The sequence below is a fragment of the Gobius niger genome (assembly GCF_951799975.1).
Source record: "Gobius niger genome assembly, chromosome: 3".
Classification (NCBI taxonomy): domain Eukaryota; kingdom Metazoa; phylum Chordata; class Actinopteri; order Gobiiformes; family Gobiidae; genus Gobius; species Gobius niger.
The window spans coordinates 26,073,648-26,098,625 of NC_136854.1; the positions used below are offsets into that span (position 1 = coordinate 26,073,648).

At 44.5% G+C, this 24,978-nt stretch overlaps 1 protein-coding gene across 2 annotated transcripts in view; it reads left to right on the forward strand.

Moving 5' to 3' along the window:
- Positions 1-22,901, forward strand: part of LOC306961240 (zeta-sarcoglycan-like) — a 285,411-nt gene extending 262,510 nt beyond the window's left edge. Inside the window, exons 7-8 of one of the 2 annotated variants that reach the window (XM_079553906.1) lie at positions 3,928-4,051; positions 20,973-22,900. In XM_079553906.1, the coding sequence (XP_079410032.1) occupies positions 3,928-4,051; positions 20,973-21,179 (331 nt within the window). In that variant the 3' untranslated portion in view covers positions 21,180-22,900. Of the gene's footprint in view, positions 1-3,927; positions 4,052-20,972 lie in introns of both variants that reach the window. The other variant, XM_079553907.1, reaches the window with a different exon arrangement.
- Positions 22,902-24,978: the final 2,077 nt, after the last annotated feature.

Below are 24,978 nucleotides of genomic sequence, written 5' to 3' on the forward strand. Positions count from 1 at the left end.
TGGAACTACACTCTAAAGATTACTGCCGAAGCTTCTGTAGAAAAAACCTACTTTTCTCTCGCCTGCCTGTCCAGCAGTAGAAGGTCTTGACGCTCCTAATGTTGCACCATTATAGGCAGCGAGGTCCGCTTCCAGATAACTGTACAACATGAGGAAGTTGAGCGGCCCCTCTTTGACGTGTGTCCTCAGCATTTGCATGCAATTTTGAAAGCGCTGGCCTAAAGCCGAGGTGAAGGAGTAATAGCGGGGAGGTTTGTGCAGGGAAATAGATGGCTGAGTTTAAACGCTGGTGAAGGCAAACAGTTGACATAGCGGTGGAGAGAGACGCGATGTGATAGATGGTCAGTCTGTATGTGCGCAGCTGCCCATCAACACCGCTCGGAGCCCCCAAGCCACGTCACTGTAATTGCTTTGGCTGTCAAACCTGAACATCTCCACATTACTGCAGCGTAGACCAGTAATCTCCCACTTTTATGTCTCCCTAAACATGCAGTGAACAACAGCATATTTTACGTTAGTTTTAATTGTTTGTCAGTGTGTAGTTGAGCGTGCGTCCTGCTTCTTAACCCCTGACTGCTGCGGCGCTCCCTCACTCGATCGATAAGTCAGACCAATGTGAAGTGTCTGCTTCCAGCTCTTATTATATGACTTGGATGCTCAGCGGTGCACAGCGTCAGACCTGCTCTCACCTCTAATCCACCTTGTGACTCCTTCACTGCCAGCCGGCTGCTCCGAGGCCACTAAGCTAAAGGAGGAAAAAGCACTCAAACTCTCTCAAGGGAGAAATGATTGCAAACATAGGAAAAAGACAAAAACAAATCAGAAACAACTCATCAAGTCAATAGTCCCAACCCTCACAAAGTTCGGTCATTAAAGTTGTATCGACAAATTATACACAATGGTAGGTTCGGCCTTCGTGTTGTACAACTGTTTTCATTAACCTCTGATCCCCTGCCTTAACCGAGCTCCAGTTCGGCTTTACCCAAACTCGACCGGAGAGCAACCGTGTAACGCCTCATTTGATAGATAAGACCTACAGCAGTGATAGAGAAAATGCTCGGTTCAGTCAGGGGTTAAGAGATTAAACTTAGTCGTGCAAATAAGTGATTTGATGGTAATCATAGTTAGCGCTCGTGCTTCACAGCTAGAAGGTCCCGGGTTCAATCCCCAGGCCAGACCTTTCTGTGTGGAGATATTTAGTCTGGGGACCACCAATTCATTTTCCCGTCGTAGAGGTGTGGTTTACGATTGTCCATAGCTGTTTATTGGGCGCTACGAATGTCTATCATTTGTGTCAGCCAATCATATCAATTGTATCCGATGACGTATGACGTACCCGCTGTAAACTTTCGACCTAAACTATTTAGAACACGGTCTTAAGCTTGATCGAAAGATGGCATCGCATCTCCTGCTGTCATGTTGGATCCGTAAATAAACTACTTGCTTATGTATGTCGAATAGTGCGTCATCGTCTTGCCGTCCCCCCTCGTTCTGTGATTGGTCCCCAAATCCATGCGAAAATTTGAAGTTCTAAATGATTCGAGCGCACCCAGCAGCATGGGCGTTCCCAGGCTAAGATTTTCATCCAGGCGCTCCGGTTTCCCCTACCACTAAAACATGTACAATAGATCAGGTTGAGTTGATGACACGTGGAAATTAGCCCACGTTTACATGCACGACTCTTCATTAACCTCAAAAATAGTAATGAAAAACGAGGATGAAAACGCAACAAAACGGGACAAAAAAGTAACAACAAAAACGGGACCAAAACGTGGCGCAAACACAACAAAAAAAGCAATGCAAAAAGCAACAAAACGTGACACAAAAGCATAAAAAAGTGACAGAAAAACATGGCGAAATCACGACAAAAACGCCTCAAAGATGTGACAAAAACACGGCGACAACGTGACAAAAAAGTTAGGATCACTTTTGTAGGTCTCAGCTTTCAAATGAGGCGTTACACTGTTGCTCTCCAGTCAAGAAACTTTCAGATTTGGGTAAAGCTGAACTTGAGAAAATGCACTCGGTTCAGGTGGGGGGTTAGAAGTTAACATGCACCGTCCCAACTAAACAAACAAACAAACAATTAAATGAAGTGACATTAACCTGGCATTTCGAGGTGCTCGTCTCTTGGCCTTTTTTTTTTTTTTTTTTACCGGAAACATCTCCTATCCTGTTTAACTGCATGAATTAAATTACTCTAGTCAATTACTTGATGCTTTTTGCTTTGCCCAACAGTGTGCGCAAGGCAAAAAAAAAAAAAAAACCTAAAGTGCCTCTTCAAGGTGAACGGCTTCAACGGCAAATGGGGGGAAAAAACTGCTAATAAAGCGTAAACACCTTGAAAACTGTGGTGGCAGAAGTGGAGCGACGCTGGTGTGCAGACATCTTCTAAAGTGTGTGTTCATTACTTGGGAGCAACCAAACATGAAAAAACTCGAGCCAAGGGAGGTTTCTCTGTCAACTAATGTTTGCTTGTGCAGATTCAAACTCGCACCAGTTAAATTGTTCTCTCTTGTTTCGTGCCTTGGAGCCATTGGTTACATTTTCATCATCTCAGGACTCCCAAATACAAAGGACATTACTAAGGCAGGCTCACTGCAGATAAAGGGCCTACAGCTGTGTGTACGTGTTTGAGGTTATTTGAACAAACCAAAGCAAAGCAAATAAATATGCCGTTTGTTATAAATTAAAAAATCATACAAACGTTCAATCTCATAGGGAATTGGTAGAAACGAAACTGCAGACCTTCATTAACCGAAGTGTTTGGGAAAGCGCGCCAGTCCAGCTTTGTTGTTGCTGTTTAGATCAGGTACACTTTCAAAAAACGTATTTAATTTGAAGTGCCAGCATGCCCTTGAGCAAAGCGGTGTGCTTATCGAACTCCCAAACACAGTTAAATCTCCTCCTCATGCTGCTTTTCAAAGGTCTGAGTTAGTGATCCTTTACTGTGCGCTCCAAAGAGAGTGACACTGAGCCAGGTTTATAGCACGATCCAGGGCAGAGAACTTAAAAGGCGTAACTTTTTCACTCATTTCGGGGTCGTGGGTTTTGAAGCGAGTTGGGTCTGTTTTGTTCGCAAGCTCATATTCACAGAAAATGGGCATAGGCTGAACTTAGAATACAACTTAATGTTTTCAAACTAGGACAAATTGTAAATGGTCCATGCACTTTTTTTGGTTGGATAAATCTTCTAAGTTGACTTGCAATTATGATGTAGTCCACAAGCATGCTGCCATTATTGTGAAGCAAAAAGACCATATTTCTTCCCTTAAAGCAGTACTAAGTAACTTGTTTACCTTAATAAATCCTTTCTGTAGTCTCTCTGGGGGTAACACAAGTGTTAATGAGAGGATTTCATCTCCCCCGGTGTCTCTGGCCAGAAAACCACTCTTGCAGCTTTCCTGCACCGCCTCAGAGGCACCAATAGACACTAATGGAATCACGAAGAAGAAGCTAACAGGCTAACGGGCAAAGCTAACTGCGGGCTAGCGCTACTTAAACAGTGTTTACAGCCAAGTTTGAGTGAAAAAAAATGATCTCCATTGTATAATTTGATGTACAATATCCCTCTATCCCTTTGTCTTTTCTGTCAGCGTAGTGTTTACTCTCACGGACAATTAATGAGTAAAATACCGTAACATGCTACAACACCTGCAGTGGCACTTATGGCCTCTAGGGGCATGAGTTACTTTGTGCTGCTTTAATAAGTACCACATCTTCAGCTCTCGGTCCACGTCTTCTTACGGGTGCACATTTTTCTACACCTCATTGGTCCAACCTTTGTAGAACCGTTAATTCATCGCAGCTTCTTGCAGATCTGGTTCATGTTCAGGTCTCTATTGATCCTGTAGTAATAGGCCAGTGTAGGCTTGAACACAAGGCTGAGAACTCACTGTAGAAACCTGTTTTTTATGTTTTTTCAAGACTGGAATCGCCGACCAGGACCCTGACCCTGGAGGCCCCCAGAGGAGTGGAGATCAACGCTGGTGTCGGGGACTTCACAGCGTCCTGCAGAAAAGACCTACTGCTGCAGTCCTCGGATGGTGAGGTGGGTGCACTGATCGTTGGCTATATTTACTTTAAGGTTTTACTACTCTTTATTTTGACTTTGATAACACCAGCACGCTCTCTACGGATTCAGGCTTTGGACCGGCGCAACCTGTACACTGGGTTATGACCTTTTCAAGCTGGATTTTGAAAGACTTTGTTGTTTGCAGACAGACAGGAATTAGGTCCAGCGCTAACTTGAGCCTAGATTTACAGAGGATTATTTGGATAAGACTTTGGGAAGTTTTTAGTCTATTCGAATTTTGTTTTGAAAATGTATCAACTTTCAAACGCACCATAACATCGTAATTATAGGTTCTTAAGAAATAAAGTTTGAACGAAGATTATGTTCTTTGATTTGCATGATCCGATTTGCAATACAAACAAAGATACAAAAACTCCCTTTGCACGATGACTTGGTGGAGCCACTCAAACTTACCAAAGTACTGAAGTTTGAGCTGGGACTCAGTGGCACTGCCTAGTGTTGGGTGCGCTTCATTAAAGTACCTTATTAGGCTAATGAGCGTCATCAATCCCTGCGACCTTGTCCTCCTCCTCCCCTCCTCTCTCGTCCCCCCATTTCTCCACTCTTCTGTTTGGGACAAGTGACTTCATTAAAGGCAGCCTGATGAGGTTTGCTGTCACTGCTGCTTTGTCTCCTGTATGTGTGTGTATTTGTGTGTGTGCCACTGTTAGCCGATATCGTGCTGTCAAGCTCTTTGCGTAGCAGCCTGTCACGCTGCGTGAGTGCCTAGCCAGACATTCTTCCTTATGTGTGTGTCCTGATAGTGTGCATGTCCACTGGAGCATACTGTGTCATTAACTCAGTAATTAACTGAGGAATGGCCTTCTTGTATTGCACTCAATGTCATTGTCTTTCTCTCTCATTCTGTGATTCCTCCGTGCGCTCACTCCATTTCACAACACACATTTTAGTCACTGCCACTGCTGCAGACAACTCAAAGCAGGCTTGATGATTGACTATACAGTCGAGTTAAATATGAGGTCAAGTATGACGTTGTCCATGAGAACCCTGTTAGCCACCGTTAGACAGCATCCATTCTGACGAGAACCCAGACAGATTTTTTAGTTTATTGTAAAAGCACACATTTGTGATTTATTTTTATTTTTATTGTAAACTAGCAGTAAATTGTTGTTCTTTGAATTACTATGACAGCATTCCACCTTGAAAGTTGTGCTTAAGGTGCTTACAAACTCAACCCTGAGAAGAAGTGCTATATTAGGGAAGTTATGAATGAGTTCGGCCACGACTAGCAGTTAAAAATGTGCACTCCTTCTTTCATTGTTGGTGATCACAACCAATATGGGCTTTAGACAGGGATGATCATTTTAAATGGCCAAGTTTATCACAGGTACCAGAGGGAAAGCACGGACATACTGTGGGCACTTGCGTAGTTTTAGCACTCTTGCATCACAACAAGAGGGTCCCCGGCTCCATTCCCGGCATATTCTCTCAAGGTCTGCTCCGGTCTCCTTGCTTAGCCAGGCATCCACTCCTGCTTTTCGTATCTGTTCAAAAGAGGATCGTCAGGAACTTGGCAAACAGCCAATCAAACATCGATCGATCTATCACAGACCACGTTGTCAAAACAGGAACTGAACTAACCGATAGTGTTTTCTTAAAGGAACAGGCCATTGTTTTTCAATACTGAGATATGTTCTTACCTGAGCTTAGATGAGTTGATGCGTACCTGTCTGGTCTTTGTGCGTGTGCTCAGTCACACAAAAAGACCAAAGATGAAGAGACTTGTTGTTAGCATTTAGCCTCTCCTCCTCTCCTTTATGAGGCCAAACGGGGGTGAAGTTAGAAGCGACCAAGCTCTTCCACATTTCCCCCCCCTTTACATACAGTGAGTAGTTACACGATCCAAGTATAGTCACACAAAAATAAACATGTCGATTTTCTAAGCGGATAAAAAGGGGTACTATATTGTAAGGCGTAATAACACCTTAGAAGCACGTGAGCAAGTGCTCCTATAGCACGCACAAAGACCTGACAGGTACGCATCAACTTGTCTAAACTCAGGTTAGAACTATCTCAGTATGAAAAAACGATGGCCTGTTCCTTTAAATTTTCTCAACAAGGATTGACATGCTTCCTCTTCTCAAAGAGGATTTTCTTCTTGTTGCCTTCAAACGTGCATTGATTGAAAAAGCTGTTGTGTATTTGTGTTGATTTCTTGATTTGTGGCTAGTGACTCCTTGTTTACTTATGCTTTTTTGTGGCTTCCCATATAGGTGGTGCCAGAACTGCCGTAGTTCCTAGTAAAAAAGGGGCCTGCCAATGGGATTTCCATGCACCTATTCTCTTCATCTCCCTTAAATATAGAAAATGAAGTTTGCATTAGATATAGATTAGAGATTTGCTTTGTTTTTTGTTTTATTTATTTATTGAAAGTATCTTTTTAGAATAACGATGGGTAACACCCTGCAACTGGATCAATAGATATTCGGCCTGCTGCTAAACAGAGATTATTAGTCTCTGACTTTTGTCTTGGATGGAAAACTGTATTTGCAACTCTTCAAACACTTCTTCATCTGTCCCATTATCACATCCTGCTCCCCCATTGTTCCACTTCCTGTTTGGCTTCCTCTCATGTCTTCTTCTCTTCTCGTTCTGTTCATCCCCCCAGCCCTTCATCTCTAAAGTAACCCGGCCTATCTAATTAACTTTCCACTGGCAGGGTTATACATCACTGTGTCTGTCACTCCTCGCATACCGGGGAGGGGAGCGGGATTATAATTTTTACCTCGTTCGTGTCACCTCTTTCTTTCCAGTTTCGTGCCTTCTTTTGTCTTTTTGCTTCCTTTGTTCATCCATTATCAATCCCTCTCTCGCTCTGTCTGTCATCGCCGCACAAATAGACGTCTCCGTATTGACGGGGAACAAAAGCGCACAGATGACTGGAACAAGGATGGTGGTGGAGCAGGCCTTTGGCAAAGCCGGGTGATGACAGTAGTGGGAAAGTCGCGATTTTTGTGACACTTCAACACCCTATGGCGGCGCTAAAATTACATATGGAAAAATCAGGCTAACAGCAATTTCGCTTTTTTCAGGATTAAAAGCTGTCATTGTCTTTCAGATGTTATTTTTGGAGAAAGAAGTATAATAAAGTTTGAGAAATGGCTTGGCACTTTGAGTTTGCTGGTTTAAATTGTCTTCCTTCATTGCTACATTTCCTTTTTTTTTTTTTTTCTGTTGCTCCAATCCTGAAATGAATTCAGGCTCCCAGCACCACACCCCCTCATATGTATGTATGAGTTAATGTGCAGAACATCTAATAGTATTCCATCCTGTGTCAGAAAGCAGAAGTGTGCCAATGTCTACTCTGAGCAAATCGCTACTCCCTCTTGTTGGACCTTTCCAGACATCCATCCATCCATCCATCCATTTTCTTCCGCTTTATCCGGGGCCGGGTCGCGGGGGCAGCAGTCTCAGCAGAGATGCCCAAACTTCCCGATCCACACACACCTCCTCCAGCTGTTCTGGGGGGACCCCGAGGCGACACCAGGCCAGCTCGGAGACATAGTCCCACCACCGTGTCCTGGGCCTTCCACGAGGCCTTGTCCCACTAGGACATGCCTGGAACACCTCCCGCGGGAGGCGACCAGGAGGCATCCGGAACAGATGCCCTAGCCACCTCAGCTGGCTCCTTTCCACGTGAAGGAGCAGCGACTCTACTCCGAGCTCCTCCCGGGTAATTGAGCTCCTCACCCGATCTCGGAGGGTGCGCCCAGCCACCCTGCGAAGGAAACTCTTTTCGGCCGCTTGTATTCGCGATCTTGTCCTTTCGGTCATTACCCAAATCTCATGACCATAGGTGAGGGTGGGAACGTAGATCGATCGGTAAATCGAGAGCTTTGCCTCCCGACTCAGCTCCCTCTTCACCACGACAGACCGATACAGCGACCGCATTACTGCTGACGCCGCACCGATCCGTCTGTCGATCTCACGCTCCATCCGTCCCTCACTCGTGAACAAGACCCCGAGATACTTGAACTCCTCCACTTGAGGTAGGGACTCCCCACCGACCTGTAGAGGGGAAACCACCTTTTTCCGGTGGAGAACCATGGCCTCGGATTTGGAGGTGCTGATTCTCATCCCGACCGCTACACACTCAGCTGCAAACCGCCCCAGAGCGTGCTGAAGGTCCTGGTTCGTTGGAGCCATCAGAACAACATCATCCGCAAACAGCAGAGATGAGATCCTGAGGCCCCCAAACCGGACACCCTCCGGCCCCTGGCTGCGCCTAGAAATTCTGTCCATAAAAGTAATGAACAGAACCGGTGACAGGTGGTGGGGTTGTTTGAGTGCCCGAATGATCCGAGGAGCTATGTTGTCTGGGGCTTTATGCCCCTGGTAGGGTCTCCCATGGCAAACAGGTCCGAGGTGACGGGTCAGACGAAGAGCAGTTCAGAAGACCCCTATGGACGTGACACATTCAAGGACCGTGACGTCGCCCGGCATGGCGCAGCCGGGGCCCCACCCTGGAGCCAGACCTGGGGTTGGGGCCCGAACTCAAGCGTCTGGTGGCCGGGTCTCTGCCCACGGGGCCCGGCCGGCCCAGCCCGAAGGGACGACGTGGGCCCGCCCTCCTGTGGACCCACCACCCGCAGAGGGATCCGTAAGGGTCGGGTGCGAAGAGGACTGGGTGGCAGTCAGAGGCAGGTGCCTCGACGACCTGGTCCACATGCACAGCTTCTGGCGTTCGGGACATGGAACGTCACCTCACTGGGGGGGAAGGAGCCTGAGCTTGTGCGGGAGGTTGAGAGATACCGACTAGATATAGTCGGGCTCACCTCCACGCACAGCTTGGGTTCCGGATCCCAACTCCTGGAGAGAGGCTGGACTCTCCATTTTTCTGGAGTTGCCCGCGGGGAGAGGCGGCGGGCTGGGGTGGGTTTGCTCATATCCCCCCAGCTCAGCCGTCACGTGTTGGAGTTCACCCCGGTGGACGAGAGGGTCGCGTCCCTACGCCTCCGGGTCGGGGACAGGTCTCTCACCGTTGTTTCGGCCTACGGGCCCAACATCGGTGCAGAGTACCCGGCCTTCTTGGAGTCCCTGGGAGGGGTACTAGATGGTGCTACGACTGGGGACTCCATTGTTCTGCTGGGGGACTTCAACGCCCATGTGGGTAACAACAGTGAGACCTGGGAGGGAGTGATTGGGAAGAACGGCCTCCCCGATCTGAACCCGAGTGGTGTTCTGTTATTGGACTTCTGTGCTAGTCGCAGTTTGTCCATAACGAACACCATGTTCGAGCACAAGGGTGTCCATAAGTGCACGTAGCACCAGGACACCCTAGGCAGGAGGTCGATGATCGACTTTGTAGTTGTGTCGTCTGACCTCCGGCCGCGTGTCTCGGACACTCGGGTGAAGAGAGGGGCTGAGCTGTCAACCGATCACCACCTGGTGGTGAGCTGGATCCGCTGGCAGGGGAGGAAGCCGGTCAGACCTGGCAGGCCCAAGCGTGTTGTGAGGGTCTGTTGGGAACGTCTGGCGGATCCCTCTGTCGGCGGGGTCTTCAACTCCCACCTCCGGAAGAGCTTCACCCAGATTCCGGGGGAGGCTGGGGACATGGAGTCCGAGTGGACTCTGTTCTCCTCCTCCATTGTCGATGCGGCTGCTCGTAGTTGTGGCCGTAAGGTCTCTGGTGCCTGTCGCGGCGGCAATCCCCGAACCCGGTGGTGGCGCCCGGAAGTAAGGGATGCCGTCAAGCTGAAGAAGGAGTCCTACCTGGCCTTGTTGGCTTGTGGGACTCCTGAGGCAGCTGAGAGGTACCGGCAGGCCAAGCGTGCTGCAGCGTGCGGTCGCAGAGGCTAAAACTCGGGTCTGGGAGGAGTTCGGGGAGGCCATGGAGGAAGACTATCGGTCGGCCTCGAAGAGATTCTGGCAAACCATCCGGCGCCTCAGGAGGGGGAAGCAGTGCTTCATCAACACTGTTTACAGTGCGGGTGGGGGGCTGCTGACCTCGACTGGGGATGTCGTCGGACGGTGGAAGGAGTACTTCGAGGACCTCCTCAATCCCGTCGTCACGTCTTCCAACGAGGAAGCAGAGGCTGGGGACTCGGGGGTGGGCTCGTCCATCACCCAAGCTGAAGTCACCGAGGTGGTGAGAAAGCTCCTCGGTGGCAAGGCTCCGGGGGTGGATGAGATTCGCCCTGAGTACCTTAAGTCTCTGGATGTTGTAGGACTGTCTTGGCTGACACGTCTCTGCAACATCGCGTGGCGGTCGGGGACAGTGCCCCTGGATTGGCAAACCGGGGTGGTGGTCCCTCTCTTTAAAAAGGGGGATCGGAGGGTGTGTTCCAATTACAGAGGAATCACCCTCCTTAGCCTCCCCGGCAAGGTCTACTCCAGGGTGCTGGAGAGGAGGATCCGGCCGATGGTTGAAACTTGGATTCAGGAGGAACAATGCGGTTTTCGTCCTGGTCGTGGCACACTGGACCAGCTCTACACCCTTCGTCGGGTGCTTGAGGGTTCGTGGGAGTTCGCCCAACCAGTCCACATGTGTTTTGTGGATCTGGAGAAAGCGTTCGACCGCGTCCCTCGTGGTGCCCTGTGGGGGGTGCTCCGGGAGTATGGGGTCCGGGGCCCTCTGTTAAGGGCTGTCCGTTCCCTGTATGACCGCAGCAGGAGCTTGGTTCGCATTGCCGGTAGTAAGTCAGACCTGTTCCCGGTGCGTGTTGGTCTCCGCCAGGGCTGCCCTTTGTCACCTTTCCAGACATCTCCCTCAAATATTCACATACAATTCAACTTTTGAGCTTCTCTCACCTCTGTGCGCTTCGGTTTGTTTTGGCACAGGACCGACCATTTGATTCTCAAACGTAACATACTTACAAATGTATTTGGGGGGGACAATGTTTTATGTTTGCACTTAGTGTTATAACCTCTTAACCCCGGCCCTAACCCTAACACATTTTCTTCAAGTTTGGCTTTACCCAAATCTAAAAGCTCCCTGCCTTTAGAGGTTGCAGGCCAATGTAACGCCTCATTTGAAAGCTAAGACCTACAAAACGGGTTTCTATGTGAACATGTCATTCCACGGATCACTTCGTTTGCCAAAGTGATCGCCGCTGGAATATAAAACAACCTTCAATGCTTTGAATGGCAAATATATGAGATAAATAAACATGACCATCAAGGTCCAAGTATGATTTCAGTTATAGAATACCAGGCATTGTTTGTCGTTTAAAATAAACACTCCCTCTTCTGCTGCCTGAGTGAGGTCTGCTGTAATGTTCCTGAAGAGATACTTCCCAGCACCTTTGTGGAAGTGAGTGCCTTTGAAGAGCGTGCACCTGAGGCAGCACTTTCTCTACAAGCAGAGGATTATCCTGCAGCTTTTACACAAGCAAGGTCACATTGGGCCTCCCGGACATCATTATGATAATCTCCGACTGTTGCATTTATCTCTGTATACTTATTTTGATGCCCTTGAAATAATATGCTCGTGATTTTCTGAATTTGTTTTATTGGCAAAGGTGGTAAGTTAGAAATTAAATTAAATGAAAGCAGTAAGCAGGGGTGATTGTCCTTATAATAAGAATTAAAGTCACTGTAACAGAGTCAAATAATGAAGTTAAATAGTTGACGTAACAGGGAATTTCAGGGTATCTTTTCTGGGCTTTGTATTGGCATATACATTTGTTATCAGTTATAGGCTCATGTGTTTTCAGCCCATCGGTGCATCTCATTGACACCCCCAAACTGCAGTGGCTATTTTTGTTTGGCCAAATGGACATCCTCCAAAATGCACTATTTGTGGAACAGGGCAGGAGCTTATCCAAACAGCGTTCCTCTTGATCCTTCCTCATCACACCGCGCCGTGGACCGCTGACACCATCACATGAAGAGAGGCTCGCGGACAGAGGAAGGATAGTGGAGAGTCGGAAGAGGTGGAGGAGGGCGGCAGAAAATAGATGTATCTGTCGATTTTGTGGGAGAAAATAAAGGCGTCCGGGACTGCAAGGCCTAAAGCCAAATCAATGTTGTCAGCAGCTGGCACTTAAGAAGGGGCCATTAAAGTTTAAAAAGTTTGGAATGCTGCGCTGGAATTAAAGCCAAATGGGTTAGAGGTAGGGAAGAGCGAGCTTCCATTAAAATCAAAGCCAACAAGAGCTGACACATCTCTCGGGGTTCCTACCGGCCCCTGTTTTTTATCAACTCCCCCTCTCGTTCTGTCTCAACGTTCAACCTCATGTCTGTCCATTTTATCTGCAAGTTTATTCACTCTTTTATTCACTTCGTCGCCACCTCCACTGAATGTTCCTGTTCTGTTTTATTTTATCTCAAGAAACCATCTGTGAACCTACAGTATTATCTGTGGGGAAACATGTGCCTGTTATTATGGCTGTGTGTGGCTAATCCCTGGCAATTGGTAACAAGCTAATTACATTTTGGCACTTTGAATATACTAATTCAATGCTTGTTAACCAGTCAGATGATGGGACCTAGTTTAATTCTTGATGATATGGCGTGACACAATTTCATCTAATTCAAATTCTTCTTGACCAGATTCTCTCTTGACCTTCGATCTTCCTTTCACCGTGCCAAATCAAAGCGCTAACACGTAAAATGTGGCTTGAATAATAATCCTTCATAAGATCTGATGGTTAAAAACTAAAAGTGTTAGTATACTCAGAAACTAGGTTTAACTACACTGCTCTCCTAATTTACATGGGATTTGGCTTTCCGCATACTTTTTTTTCCCCCTGCAAGTGAAGAGTCAGAATAATTTGCACTCAAGTAGAATGAGTCCACTGTGAGAATACCCTGGAAGCACCAATTACTATGCAAAGCTGTCATATTTTGATGTTTATGTGCTCTTAGTTGAAATGAGACGGAAAATCTTTTCAGGGGGAGAAAAGTTTGGACTTGTTCACACAGGGGCTTCTGCTCCTGAATGTTAATTTACACAGTCTGTAGTTAACGGAGCTGCATTTAATTGGTCAAGTTAGGTATTTTGGCTGTACTTCATAGACTTTTGAAGTGCTGACTCAATGCCACTGATGTTATGGTATGTTTTCTTTGCTGCAGGTTTTTGGTTATTATTTAATTGGAGTTTTATTGGGCACGTGCGGTGTCTATCCATTATGGCTTTTGACGAGGATTTTCCTCTTAAAGCCGAACTAAGTAACTCATGCCCCTAGAGGCCATAAGTGCCACTGCAGGCGTCGTAGCATGTGCGGATATTTGCTTATTAGTTGTCATTGAGAGTAAAAGGGAGGGAGGGATATTGTACATCCAATTACACAATGGAGACATTTTTTTCACTCAAACTTCGCTGTAAATACTGTTTAAGTGGTGCTAGCCCACAGTTAGCTTTGCCTGTTAGCTTCTTCCTCGAGATTCTATTAGTGTGTATTGCACCTCCAACCCGTAGACAGCGAAGTTGCAATTGTGGTTTTCTGGCCAGAGACACAGGCGGAGATGAAAGACCCCCCCAATCATCCCATTAACACTTATATTACCCTCAGAGAGACTACAGAAAGGATTTATTTAGGTAAACAAGTTACTTAGTACTGCTTTAAAACCATTGGAAACTATAACATTACAAAGCAGGTGATAGACTGATAGATGAGCATGCACTATACAGTAGACTAAATTCAATAGGGACCTGGTTTGTTTTGATATAGGTTCCAAAGTGGGTAGCCCTTTTAACCAGTGCAAAGACTAGAAGGTGACGATTTATGGCTGCATTTGGAAGTTTGGTTAATAATGGGATAATGTCTCTGGTATACAGTATACTGTGTGTGTCCATTCTTCTTTTGTGCAGTGATTCAAGTTCTTGCAGAGGTCTTACATCAGAATCCGATTCTTTTCTTGGTCTCATTCTTTTCACGACATGGGATTTCTTGCACACCTGATTCAATTGTAGTGTTTTATTGTTATATTAAAAAACAAATATTGTACACATTTCCAATTGTTATTTTCATCTACAGTTACTTTCTACCGAGTAAAAGGTGGGAACACAAAAGTAAATTGCATTTTCTTTCGCCATCTGCACTGTCCTCACTCTCAATAGGAAAACACAAAACTCCACATGCAGCATGACAATTTATTCCCAAAGTGACTGGGCTCTCCTCAGCTCGTGCGAATATTAATTCCTTTCTCCTGCTGACAGCGGAGAGGTGAAATTAGGTTGACAATAGTGAAAGTTTTGACAAAGTTCAGTTATACCGCCGAGTTCTTATTGTTTGTTGACACAGTGCTGGGGTTTATTAGGACTCCATAGCCTTGAGGTGTTATTGGGGCTGCTATGCTGGGACGTTTTTATTTCCTCCTTGTTGTTCTTTGCGGCTTGTTTTACCTGCGGGTGTAAAGCTGGAGAGTGAGTGTATTTGAATGCTAGTGGGGGGTAACCCTCTACTGCTGGCGCCCGTGTGGTGGAGTAGACACAAAAATAAATGAATTAGTATAACTGCATGAACACAAACAAACTCTCCCAGGACGCACTGCCACATTAGCAACATTCGAGTCCCCTGTGGAAGAGCGATAACAGATAAGACACACCTGCCAATAGCTCAGAGATTTGTTTCAAAAGCAATGATTAGTGTCACAAATTCATTAGCCCACGCTTCACCGAGCCAGAGTTTTGTCTGCTTTTTTTTCCCTCTTACACCATCTTTCAGTCTTTACGTTTGATCTGAACCATGCTGGGAAAAAATCTATTTCTAAGAACGGGTTAATGCCGCCTAATGCCTCCGTCATGGTTTGACAGAAGCTGTTTTTTTGTTGAGAACACGTTTGACATAATTGCTGTTTTTGCGACTGTGAGGATTAAAAGAGTGTGATCTTGATTCTGTTGCAGCCCTACTTCTGGCTATGCTGCTATTTCTATTCTTGTCTGTGTCAGTCTTACAGTAGGCCATTGTGCCACATCTGGATGACTACACCCAAAGTCTATCTCGAGCCTCTGTCATTTTAGGCCATTGTCAGCCCCCATTCCAGCGTCTGTCCATTCTACAAGCCTAATGGTGTGTGTAATACACTCAGATAGCTCAGACTCCCCCACCACTTCACTGTGGGATGTGTGTGCAAAAGTAGTGTGTGTGTGTGTGTGTGTGTGTGTGTGTGTGTGTGTGTGTGTGTGTGTGTGTGTGTGTGTGTGTGTGTGTGTGTGTGTGTGTGTGTGTGTGTGTGTGTGGACCAGCCAGAAGAAGCCACAGTGGAAGCCAAAGTGGGCGCAGGCAAAACGCACAGGTTTAAGAAATGTACAGTATTTATTTGTTTTTATCAGCCTTATCTTGCTATTTGTCAAGCATTGTAGATTAAGGGCTCAATCTTGTGTTTCTAAACGCATGTTGTAGACTAAACTTTCATGGGGGTGCTCTGTGAAATCTTCAGCGAGACCTGACAATATAAGTGGGCTGTACATGAGCTGCTGGATGCCGCATGGCAAACAGCGATGCTATGTATGGCAGTGGTCCCAAGCTTTCACCCTCGTCAGAACTAATGTAGTTGTTGCGCCAGGCGGAAGATCGGACCCTGAGAGTTATATTAGCATCACCTGGACTATTCATTGGCTGAATCATTAAGAGGGTAGGACCGAATACAGAGTCATGGGGGAACCCACAGGTGACAGAGTGAGGTCTAGATTGTGCGCCCCTTAGAGCTGCACACTCAGTTCCTTCAGTGACGTATAGGAGTGAAACCATTGAAGAGCGGTGCTAAACTAATGTAGAGCTAGAGACAGTGCACGGTAGGATGTTGTGGTCTACAGCATCGAACGCAGCAGAGACGTCAAGAAGTATGAGGAGAAATGTGAACTGGACTAATCAGCATGTCACTGGTAACTCTGATGAGAGATGTTTCTGTGCTAACACCTGATGAAAATTTCTCATGCGGACTCGATGGGGCAAGTGTATGCTTGTGATTTACGAATAATGTGATGTTCTCGACCTCCTGCTACGTTGTGTGAGGGAGTAGAGAGATAGGTGTTATGTGAAGGGTGTTGTGGGTATGTCAAGTGTGGAGCTGTTTGAAAGTGACAGTGAGGAGCTGATACTGTCCATTTTTGAAACTCCGGTTTCCCCTACCTCTAAAAAACATATGTAGGCCAGGATAAATAATGCATGTGCGTGAATGAATGGTGGTGGTCAGTCAGTCTAACCCAGGAGAAACTGTAAATATCTATTTAAATATGTAACTTAACACCAGCTCTTTGGGGAAATACAAATTTGGTTTGTTTGTTTGTTTGTTATACTCATTTTTTTCTTTTCTTTTTTTAATGATGATTGTGAAAAATATGTTCCCTATATATCAATATAATTAAGACGTAATTAAATTATGTGTTTCTGTACAGGTCAATCCATTAATCATTGCCACATTTTCCACATGTACACAAATAATCAAATAAAGTTTGGTTTCAATATTCCACATACAGTTCACTTCATTGTTGTTAGAAGTGTTGAATGTTTGACTGCTGATTTTTGACAGTATTTACAACCATGATTTGTATGTTTACTTCAGCAGAAGTACAGTACATGCAAAGCCACTCTATGAATGTTTTTCTTCCTGTGACTTTTCTCTCAGTGGTTTTGTCCTCCAACTCAGACATCAAACTTTCTCTTCAGCACTCTCCTCAACCTCTTCCAAAGACACCTTAACCCTCCAAAACACAGTACACGTCCCTTTCACTGGCCCTCTCCTTTATTCCTGCTTGTCTCGGCGGTTCCTGCGCTGTGCCAGAGGAAGCCATCCATGAAAAATGTTTTGACCCGCCGTAATTGCCACTTTCTGCATTTTTCAAATCTCCTTGACACCAGAGCCCGAGTGCATTTATGAAAGTGATGTCTATAAGGGAGGCGCTTGCAAAAACATCTGCTGCTTCCTGAAAGGATACCACCTCTCAGAGCGGATAAATCTGAGGAAATGTTACATATAAAATCGAAATGACAGTCTGATAATGAAAGCTAAAAACAAGGCTGCTCTAAAGTGAAGGGATTGGCATGTCCTTGCACACACCTGGACCAGTGCCACATCGAGCAACCAACAGCCCAGCTAATACTTACAGACACTTTCATTTGGGGTGAATGTCAGCGCTAATCCAACCTTAAGCTACAACAAATGACTTCTCCTTCTCTGTCCATTGCTCCATTGTACTCGCTGTGGCTCTTATGGCCTGCTTTCTATCATCTACCCTTTGACAGGTCTGACCTCCATGCACCTCATGGCTTCTGAAGCATTGTTATACAAATTCACCTTGGACCTTTTTTTTTTTACAATTTGATGTCATAAGGTTGAAGGGCAGTGGGCTATATTCCTCTTGAGCAAATCCCTGGGCCAGATCTTGTGGCGGCACACGGGGCGCGCAGGCTCTTGGCGAATTATTTTCCGAGTGGCGGCGCTATATGTGCCATTCGCCTCCGCCACCTGTGAGGGGGCGTCACAAGAGGAGGTGACTGCACTGATGGAAACACGGCTGACATTCACTTCCTCGTTTACATTGCGCTGTCTTGCGTTCTTTCTTAAGCCTTAGGCTCTCACAGGTCAAACTAAAAACTTTATTTACCCCATTGTGAGCTAAACGATGTTCACGTCTCGAGAGAAAAAGAGCTACAGCGTCCGCTGTGGCACGGATCGGCCCGTGCTTGGCGTGAACGCGAAGCAAAACAAAAGCACATGTTCACCCCCCACTCCCACACAACCACTCTCCTGGACGTGGAGTCGATCTGGTTGGAGTAAAATGTGTGTCTCCACCCACTTAAATGCGCTAAGTCTGGAGTGGCAAGATCACAAAGTGCGCTCCTACTGAGCGCAAAATGTCACGCTATCGTCTGCGTTTTGATGCACAAGATCGGGCCCAATGTGTGTTAAAGAAATCTCCCAAAAAAAAAAAAAAATCTCTTAAAGCAGCACTAAGTAACTCATGCTCCTAGAGGCCATAAGCGCCACTGCAAGTGTCGTATAGGGATATTGTACATCCAATTACACAATGGAGATCATTTTTTCACTTAAACTTGGCTGTATACTGTTTAAGTGGCGCTAGCCCACAGGAGCTTTGCCCGTTAGCCTGTTAGCTTCTTCTTCGTGATTCCATTAGTGTGTGTTGGTGGCTCCGACCCGGTGCAGGAAAGCTGCAAGTGTGGTTTTCTGGCCAGAGACACCAGGGGAAGATGAAAGACCCCCAATCATCCCATTAACACTTGTATTACCCCCAGAGGGATTACGAAAAGGATTTATTAAGTTTAACAAGTAACTTTTTACTGCTTTAATGTCTGTTGGTGCATGGGCACACAAACTTAATATATGTTTTTTCCTTAAAGTATTTTCAACTGACAGTTATGTCTGTACAATATGCCCTTGCCTATTAACACTAAAGCAAAAAAACAAATCTCTTTAGCTGATATTTTCTGACAGAAAATACATTGAACTTCATGACAGGCGATTTTTTATCTGGCGAGGCCTTGTCAAAACACATGTTACCTCAATGTAACACTGTATGCACAAAACCTTATCTTTGTTCTTTCAATACCTCCCAAAAAAAAGTCAGAGGAAAGTAAGGCACTTTCACTCATTTGTACTGGTTACTTGAAGTAGGCTGTTGAATTCATAAGAGGCCAAACCTGAACCACAACATCAACATTGTCAACAAACCCAAGCTTGAAATGTGGAAGTAATTGGCTTACAGAATTCTAGAAGGACTTATATTTGATTATAGTTTACATCCTTTTGTGTTCATAACTATGACATGACCTATATGAGGAATGTCAGGTATCAAGATAATTTTCTTCTATCTGCAGTAGTAAGAAAAATCATTCTTGTAAACTGGAGTTATACACGCGGTTGTAGATAAGCTACCATATTTGTGTGATATCTATATGGGCGGTGAACGTGTAATTTTATTTGCCCAACCTGACAGCACATCCTCATCTCCAATCCTATTGCAGAGTACAAGTTCAGCCAGGGTTATGCTGTAGCCAGGAGGTTGTTGGAATTCGATTCGGGTGAAGTGGCCAAGCATGGCTGAGTCCTTCCCTGTGTGCGGATTAGACTGGGCTCTGGCAGCTCTTATTGCTGGAGCTGGAGAGGATGACAGGTGTGCACCGGGGACCTGTTAGAGGCGCACCTTGACATTTAGGAGTGTGCTGTGGAATTTTCCTACAGCAGGAGTGAGGCCACAAAAACATTTTAACTAACTATTAAAGCAACTCTCTATGTTTGTTTGGTCTCATTACGGAAACGGGCACCAGGAGCTAATAACAGGGGCCTCGAGCGGTAAAAAGCAGTGTTTGTTTTTAAAATGCTTCTATAATGTAATGATGTGCTCGAGGGGAGCTAGATTGTTCTAATGAAAGTAAGTAAAAGTAGGGGCAGTTTTGTTTCACCCAATTAGACTGTGTTTATGTCCAGAGAGAAGTGTAGGAGTGTGTTTAAGTGTAGATTCTAGGGACCATTTGGATATAAAGGTGCGAAGGATGGGCCAAGATCAAAGATATTTCTCGTCACTGAGTAAAGTAATCCTTTTTTTTCACTAGGCTGCATCCAGTATAGGCCTTTACTGTCAACTGCTACAGCGCCGGCTCCAGAACAATCTGACTGAGGGTGCATCAGTGTTTGAAAGGGGTGCAAATAGAGATTCTCATCATTAAAATACATTGTCGGGCAACCCTGCACCCTTTTACAGTGAGGCATTTGTGGAAGGAAGAGGTCGGCCTAACAAAACGTCTGTTTACCTGTTCGTTTGTGTCTGTTGTCAAGAGCAATCAAATGGCCGCTGTGTCTCTCTCTCTTCCTATTTATTTAAACATCATTACAGTCGAAACATTTTTATGCTTTAAAATGACTTGTCAAACGAACCCAATTTATTGCCCCGTTCAAATATAAAACTACATGCATGCACATATGTATATATTAGGAATCAATGAGAGAATTCATAAAGAACTGAATTGAGCTTACCCTAATTACCCTAACTTTGGAGTTCATGAGTTAATGTTGTTCAAACTGCTGAATACAGTGGAAACATGAAACATATTTATCTATTTGAAATTACGTCAAAATCTTGTCTTGTCATGTTCTCGTGAACCCAATCCCATATCTTGTCTTGTCTCGTGGAATTTCTGTCTCGGCCCACTCCTAAAAGGTACAAATGCAGGAATGCCTTGATCCTCCCTGGACAACTGTTATCAATAGATGTTTTTTGTGGAGGAACCAAGTGAAAGGTACAAACAAGTTCAATCTCCATTGTGCTGGGTACAATGCAAATGAAATACAAAATGAGAAGCAACATGCAACAACTAAATGAAAAAAATATATTTATCTGTGTTTCTCCACATAGTTTTTGGTGTTGGTGTTAGCGTGATACTTTTTCCGTATTCCTGGTCCTTGCATTCACTCAATGTGGTATATAAGAATTGCTGTTGCAATGAACACCAAAAGCATGCTTATTGCAATTAAGATTTAAATTTTTCTAATATAATGATAATAATAGTAACTATTTTTATCAATACTATTTTTATGCAATAATGTAATTACGGGGAATTTCTGAATAAAAGATCTTAATGTTTTGCCTGATAAAATATAAAGGAAATAAATAAATACAATCTGATCTGATCAAGTAATACAGAGTCAGTGTAAAGTTGACTAAAATATCTGTCTATTTTAATTTGAGCATTGAAAGGTAAAAAGTTATGAGTTTAGAAAGTGCCTAGCTGTTCTCAAACTCCTCTGCAAGAATCCTTGACCTTACTTTACCCTCACTCCCACTTTTCTCTTCATCAAAGGAAGCCACAGAAACTCCCTCTTTGTGCTGATAGATTCCCGTCTATAGCCTCCCCTTGGGACCACCAAAGTGCAGCCGCTGTTTCATACAATATGCTTATTCAGTATTACTGGTTGACCCTCACCATCTAGCTACATGACCCTGTTTTATAATGATTTTCTGTCTATTTTTCAGATCCTGCTAGATGCCAACACCATTAGATTGGGCAACATCCCCCTGGGCAGTGCGGTGGATCCCCTGGAGGGGGCACCGGCGGGCACCACCTACACCAAACAGACTGTGTACGAGCTGTGCTCCTGCGCCAACGGCAAACTCTACCTGTCGCCAGCAGAGAAAGGCTCCACATGTCAGACCACCAGTAACTTTTGTCTCTGGAGCTGAAACTGACCCAAACAACTGTCCACCATCTGGGACATGTGGAAGCTACTGCTAACCGATGAACACAATCAGCACGGACGCAGTTTGGGGCAAAGCAAAGAGGAGAAAGGCCCTTTTCTGAAATGACTACAAGGATCACAAAGTGTGCTGTGAGACCAAATCTCAATGAACTGCGCTTTTTGTTGAGCGAGCACCGGCTGAAGGACTCAGCAATGGATGAGCGGAACAATGTGCCGGCTCAATGACCAAAATATGACTGCATATTGGTCAAAACCTTCTGATAGCAAAGATTACGCAGATGAGAGGGCCAACTACTTCAGCCCGAGGATGTGCAGCGGAAGTGCAAGTTTGTAAATGGTGCATTTTGTCACTCTCCAGGTTTCCTGCTGTTTTTGCTGCCATGACGGTTCGTGGAAGTCAGAGTAAAGTTTGTGCAAAAACTAACTGCAAATAACCCTGCAATAAAAAATACATTTGGTGTTTGCCATATGACCAAAATGTACTGGAAACCGCCCATCTTAAGAAATATGGAGTCTGAACATGGATGAAGAGAGAACTTGTATCTATCATTTGATTGAGGACTATGGTTTAGCCCTGTATTAAGTAAAAGTGAAGCCGGTTTAGCCTCTAGGTGGAAGTTAGGACTAGCTAATGGACCAATCTATACCAGAACGGCCTTCCCCCTTTCACATCCCCTGAAACCACACAAGTCAATCACTATTTTAATGTCACTTATCTTTCATTATTCCTTCACTGCAGTTGTCTCGCTATGTCTTTTTTACATTGAGTCATTGACGCGATCACAACATATTATGTAATTCCTTCTGCTCCAATTTGTACTGTCTGGCATTCATTTGGATTCCTTACCTTTTTATCTTTTGGTTGCTATTTCCATGCTCTACTTAGTTGTTCTTGCTCAACACTTTGGTTTGAGAAAGTTCCTATGGTTTTACAATCGGTTAAAAACTTGTTTCCACATGTCCCTGGAGTCTACCACTGAAAAGACATTTTAGTAATTCATTGAGGGAATATGAGGTCAGTTTCAATCTCACTTTGGTACGATATACTTTGATCTGTTTTACTCCCAATTTCTCACATTTTAAAAGTTTAAAATACACTAAAATACATAGCCAACCTCAACTTGATCTCAGTCAGAAAACTAAACGTGTCGGGAATCAGTCTTGCATTAGAGGTAAACTCGATCATGACATACAATTAGAACCTGCGACGTTTGCGTGGCCAACTCCCCTTGGATGAAGTAATGGACAGATGCAGTTTGATGAATATTGACTTGCTGTGATCAAGGCCCAGAGGCAAATTTTCTTTTTTTTTTCTTAAACAAAGTGAAACACCGGTGCCTTTGCTGATGTTGGTAAAAGCACATCACAGTCTGGACGTTCACGCTCCCCTCAGTGGACCGTTTGCAAGTCTGCGGACTCTCTTTTATCAATCTACCTACTGTTCTGTTCAGTTGGATGTCCTACCTTCCCTCTTCTTCTTTCCAGGTTTTTGTAAAGCTCTTGGAGACAAAAGATGATACGGCTCATTGTTTTAATTCTTTTTTTTTTTTCTCTGACGTGTCCCCTTGGTTTTATTCTTGATAATTAAAAAAGCACAATTTATGCCATGTATATAAAAATATCAATAAAATAAAATCATAATGTTTATACAAAATATTCTCTCGAAGTTTCTATGTTTTTAAATATGTTTATATAAATATGAGGTTTTTCAGAACATAATGAGGGGGCATATGAGTGGCACTTACACATTACCACAAGCAGTGAAACTAAATTATGCTGGATAACCGGAGTCAGTGAGTCAGAGGAACTATTTCTTTAGTGAAATCTTCAGCGACAAGCCTGGCCAGCCAAACAAGAAACCTCTCTATGCAGAAAAAAGATTGAGGAAGCGCTCGCCAGGATCTCAGTTTGTAACAACGACCGGTGCTCATCGAGGTTCCAGAGTGGGTCAAAATATGTAGAAGAGAAAAATGAGACAGAGGCACTCGATCAAAGTGAAGAAAATTTATTAAGACTCGTTTGAGCTGAAACGCGTTAAGCCGTAAGATATAATAAAGAGTCCAATCTCAGACTGGTGCCTGCGCCCTCCCTATCACAATCAGGGATAGTTTGTGCAAAGCATCATACAGAGGCAGATGAGCAAAATAGTCAGATCGTGTTATTCAAATCAGTCAAGATAGATGCCGTATTTTCCAGACTATAAGTTGCTCCGGAGTATAAGACGCACCAGCCAAAAATTGCCCAATGAAGAAAAAACAACAGGCTGAATAGGCGTACGGTTTGCTAACGTTGATGGTTAGCTACACGAAGCATAAACAAACTAAATTGGTGTCTTGTATCTTAACATCACATAAATAGTCAGCATAAAGAACATACCAAACTCTTGATCTCACTCCAAAGAGTGAGGATGAAATCTTCTTCCTCTGTGTCACTTCTGAACAATCGCCTGGGCACGGAGACATCTCTGCACCGTTGACAAGCCTCTCCCGGCAGCACGTTTTTCAAGCTCTCATTTGCAAACTCGTTCCTTCAGCTGTGGCCATCTAGATTAGCCTGTGATTAGCTTTGTTTTGTTTTCTTCTCTAAGAGTAACCTCCACTTCTTCGCTCAGTTCAAACTTTCTTTCTAATGCTTGATTAGCCTGCAGTGCCCTCTAGTGGCATGTGAAATTATATATGTGTATATTTATTTATTTTTTAGATCACATATTAGTCGAGTTTAAGACGGGCCCCCAGCCAAATTATGAAAAGAATGCAATTTATAGTCCGGAAAATATAGTAGTACTTTATTGATCTCATAGCTGCAGAGTCCTGTGTAGTGCAGATGGCATTCGAGGCTACAGTGAGTTTGTTTACTCAGTTATTTTGACCTAATTGATCAAAATCACCGGATAAATTAAAAAGAAGTAGCAGCAGGGACTTCTTTTTTTTTTTTTTTTAGTTTGTTGAGCTAAATTAAAATTTGCCTGCCCTACTCTGATTTCATACCCTTCCGCCTGCTCAACAGATGTAGCGAGAGTCTGATTGTGCCAGGCTACGGAGTTATCTCTAAACCAAGTCATTGTCAAAATGTAGTATCTTTGTTGTGGTTTTAACAAACTATAAAACTATCATCTGATTAAAACGATGACATCAGGGCACATTTTGTGGATTGCTGTAAAGGAAAAAAAAAAGAAGTTGATCCATGTTTCGACGACAAAATCCGACACGTCTTGCTCAGCAGGATGCAAATGGTAAAACAGGATCAACTGTGTAACTTTAACAGTGTCATGTGATGACACAACATAATACTGGTATCATGTTTGAATTTCCCCAACATCATCAAATCCAGCTTCTTGGGTACAAAAGCGTGTTCAGAAAACCTTGGAGCAAATATTACACGAGATTGAGGTAGCTGGTGAAGTGGGGTGGACGAACACAGTCAGAGGAGGAAGATAATGTGTAAATCAATTGTGAGGACAAAGTGAGAAAATGGGCAACAGCCAGAGGCGCTGAAAAGAGCCTGTGCCACGAGTGAAAATGTCACACAATGAACAGGCATCGCCGCGACCATTTCATAACACGAAAGCTAACTATTTTATTTGGAAACACTTTGTGTACGTTGTTTTTGTTTGTAGCTGTATTACAGGACGGTTACATAAGGCATACAGAGGAAGTACCCATTGAGAACCTATACAATTCATTAAGAATATGTGCTTTCAAAAATTATGGTCAGAGACACTGGCTCAAAGAATCACATGTGTTCTCCATAACGGGAAACAAGTCTTACAATTAGTTTTGTGA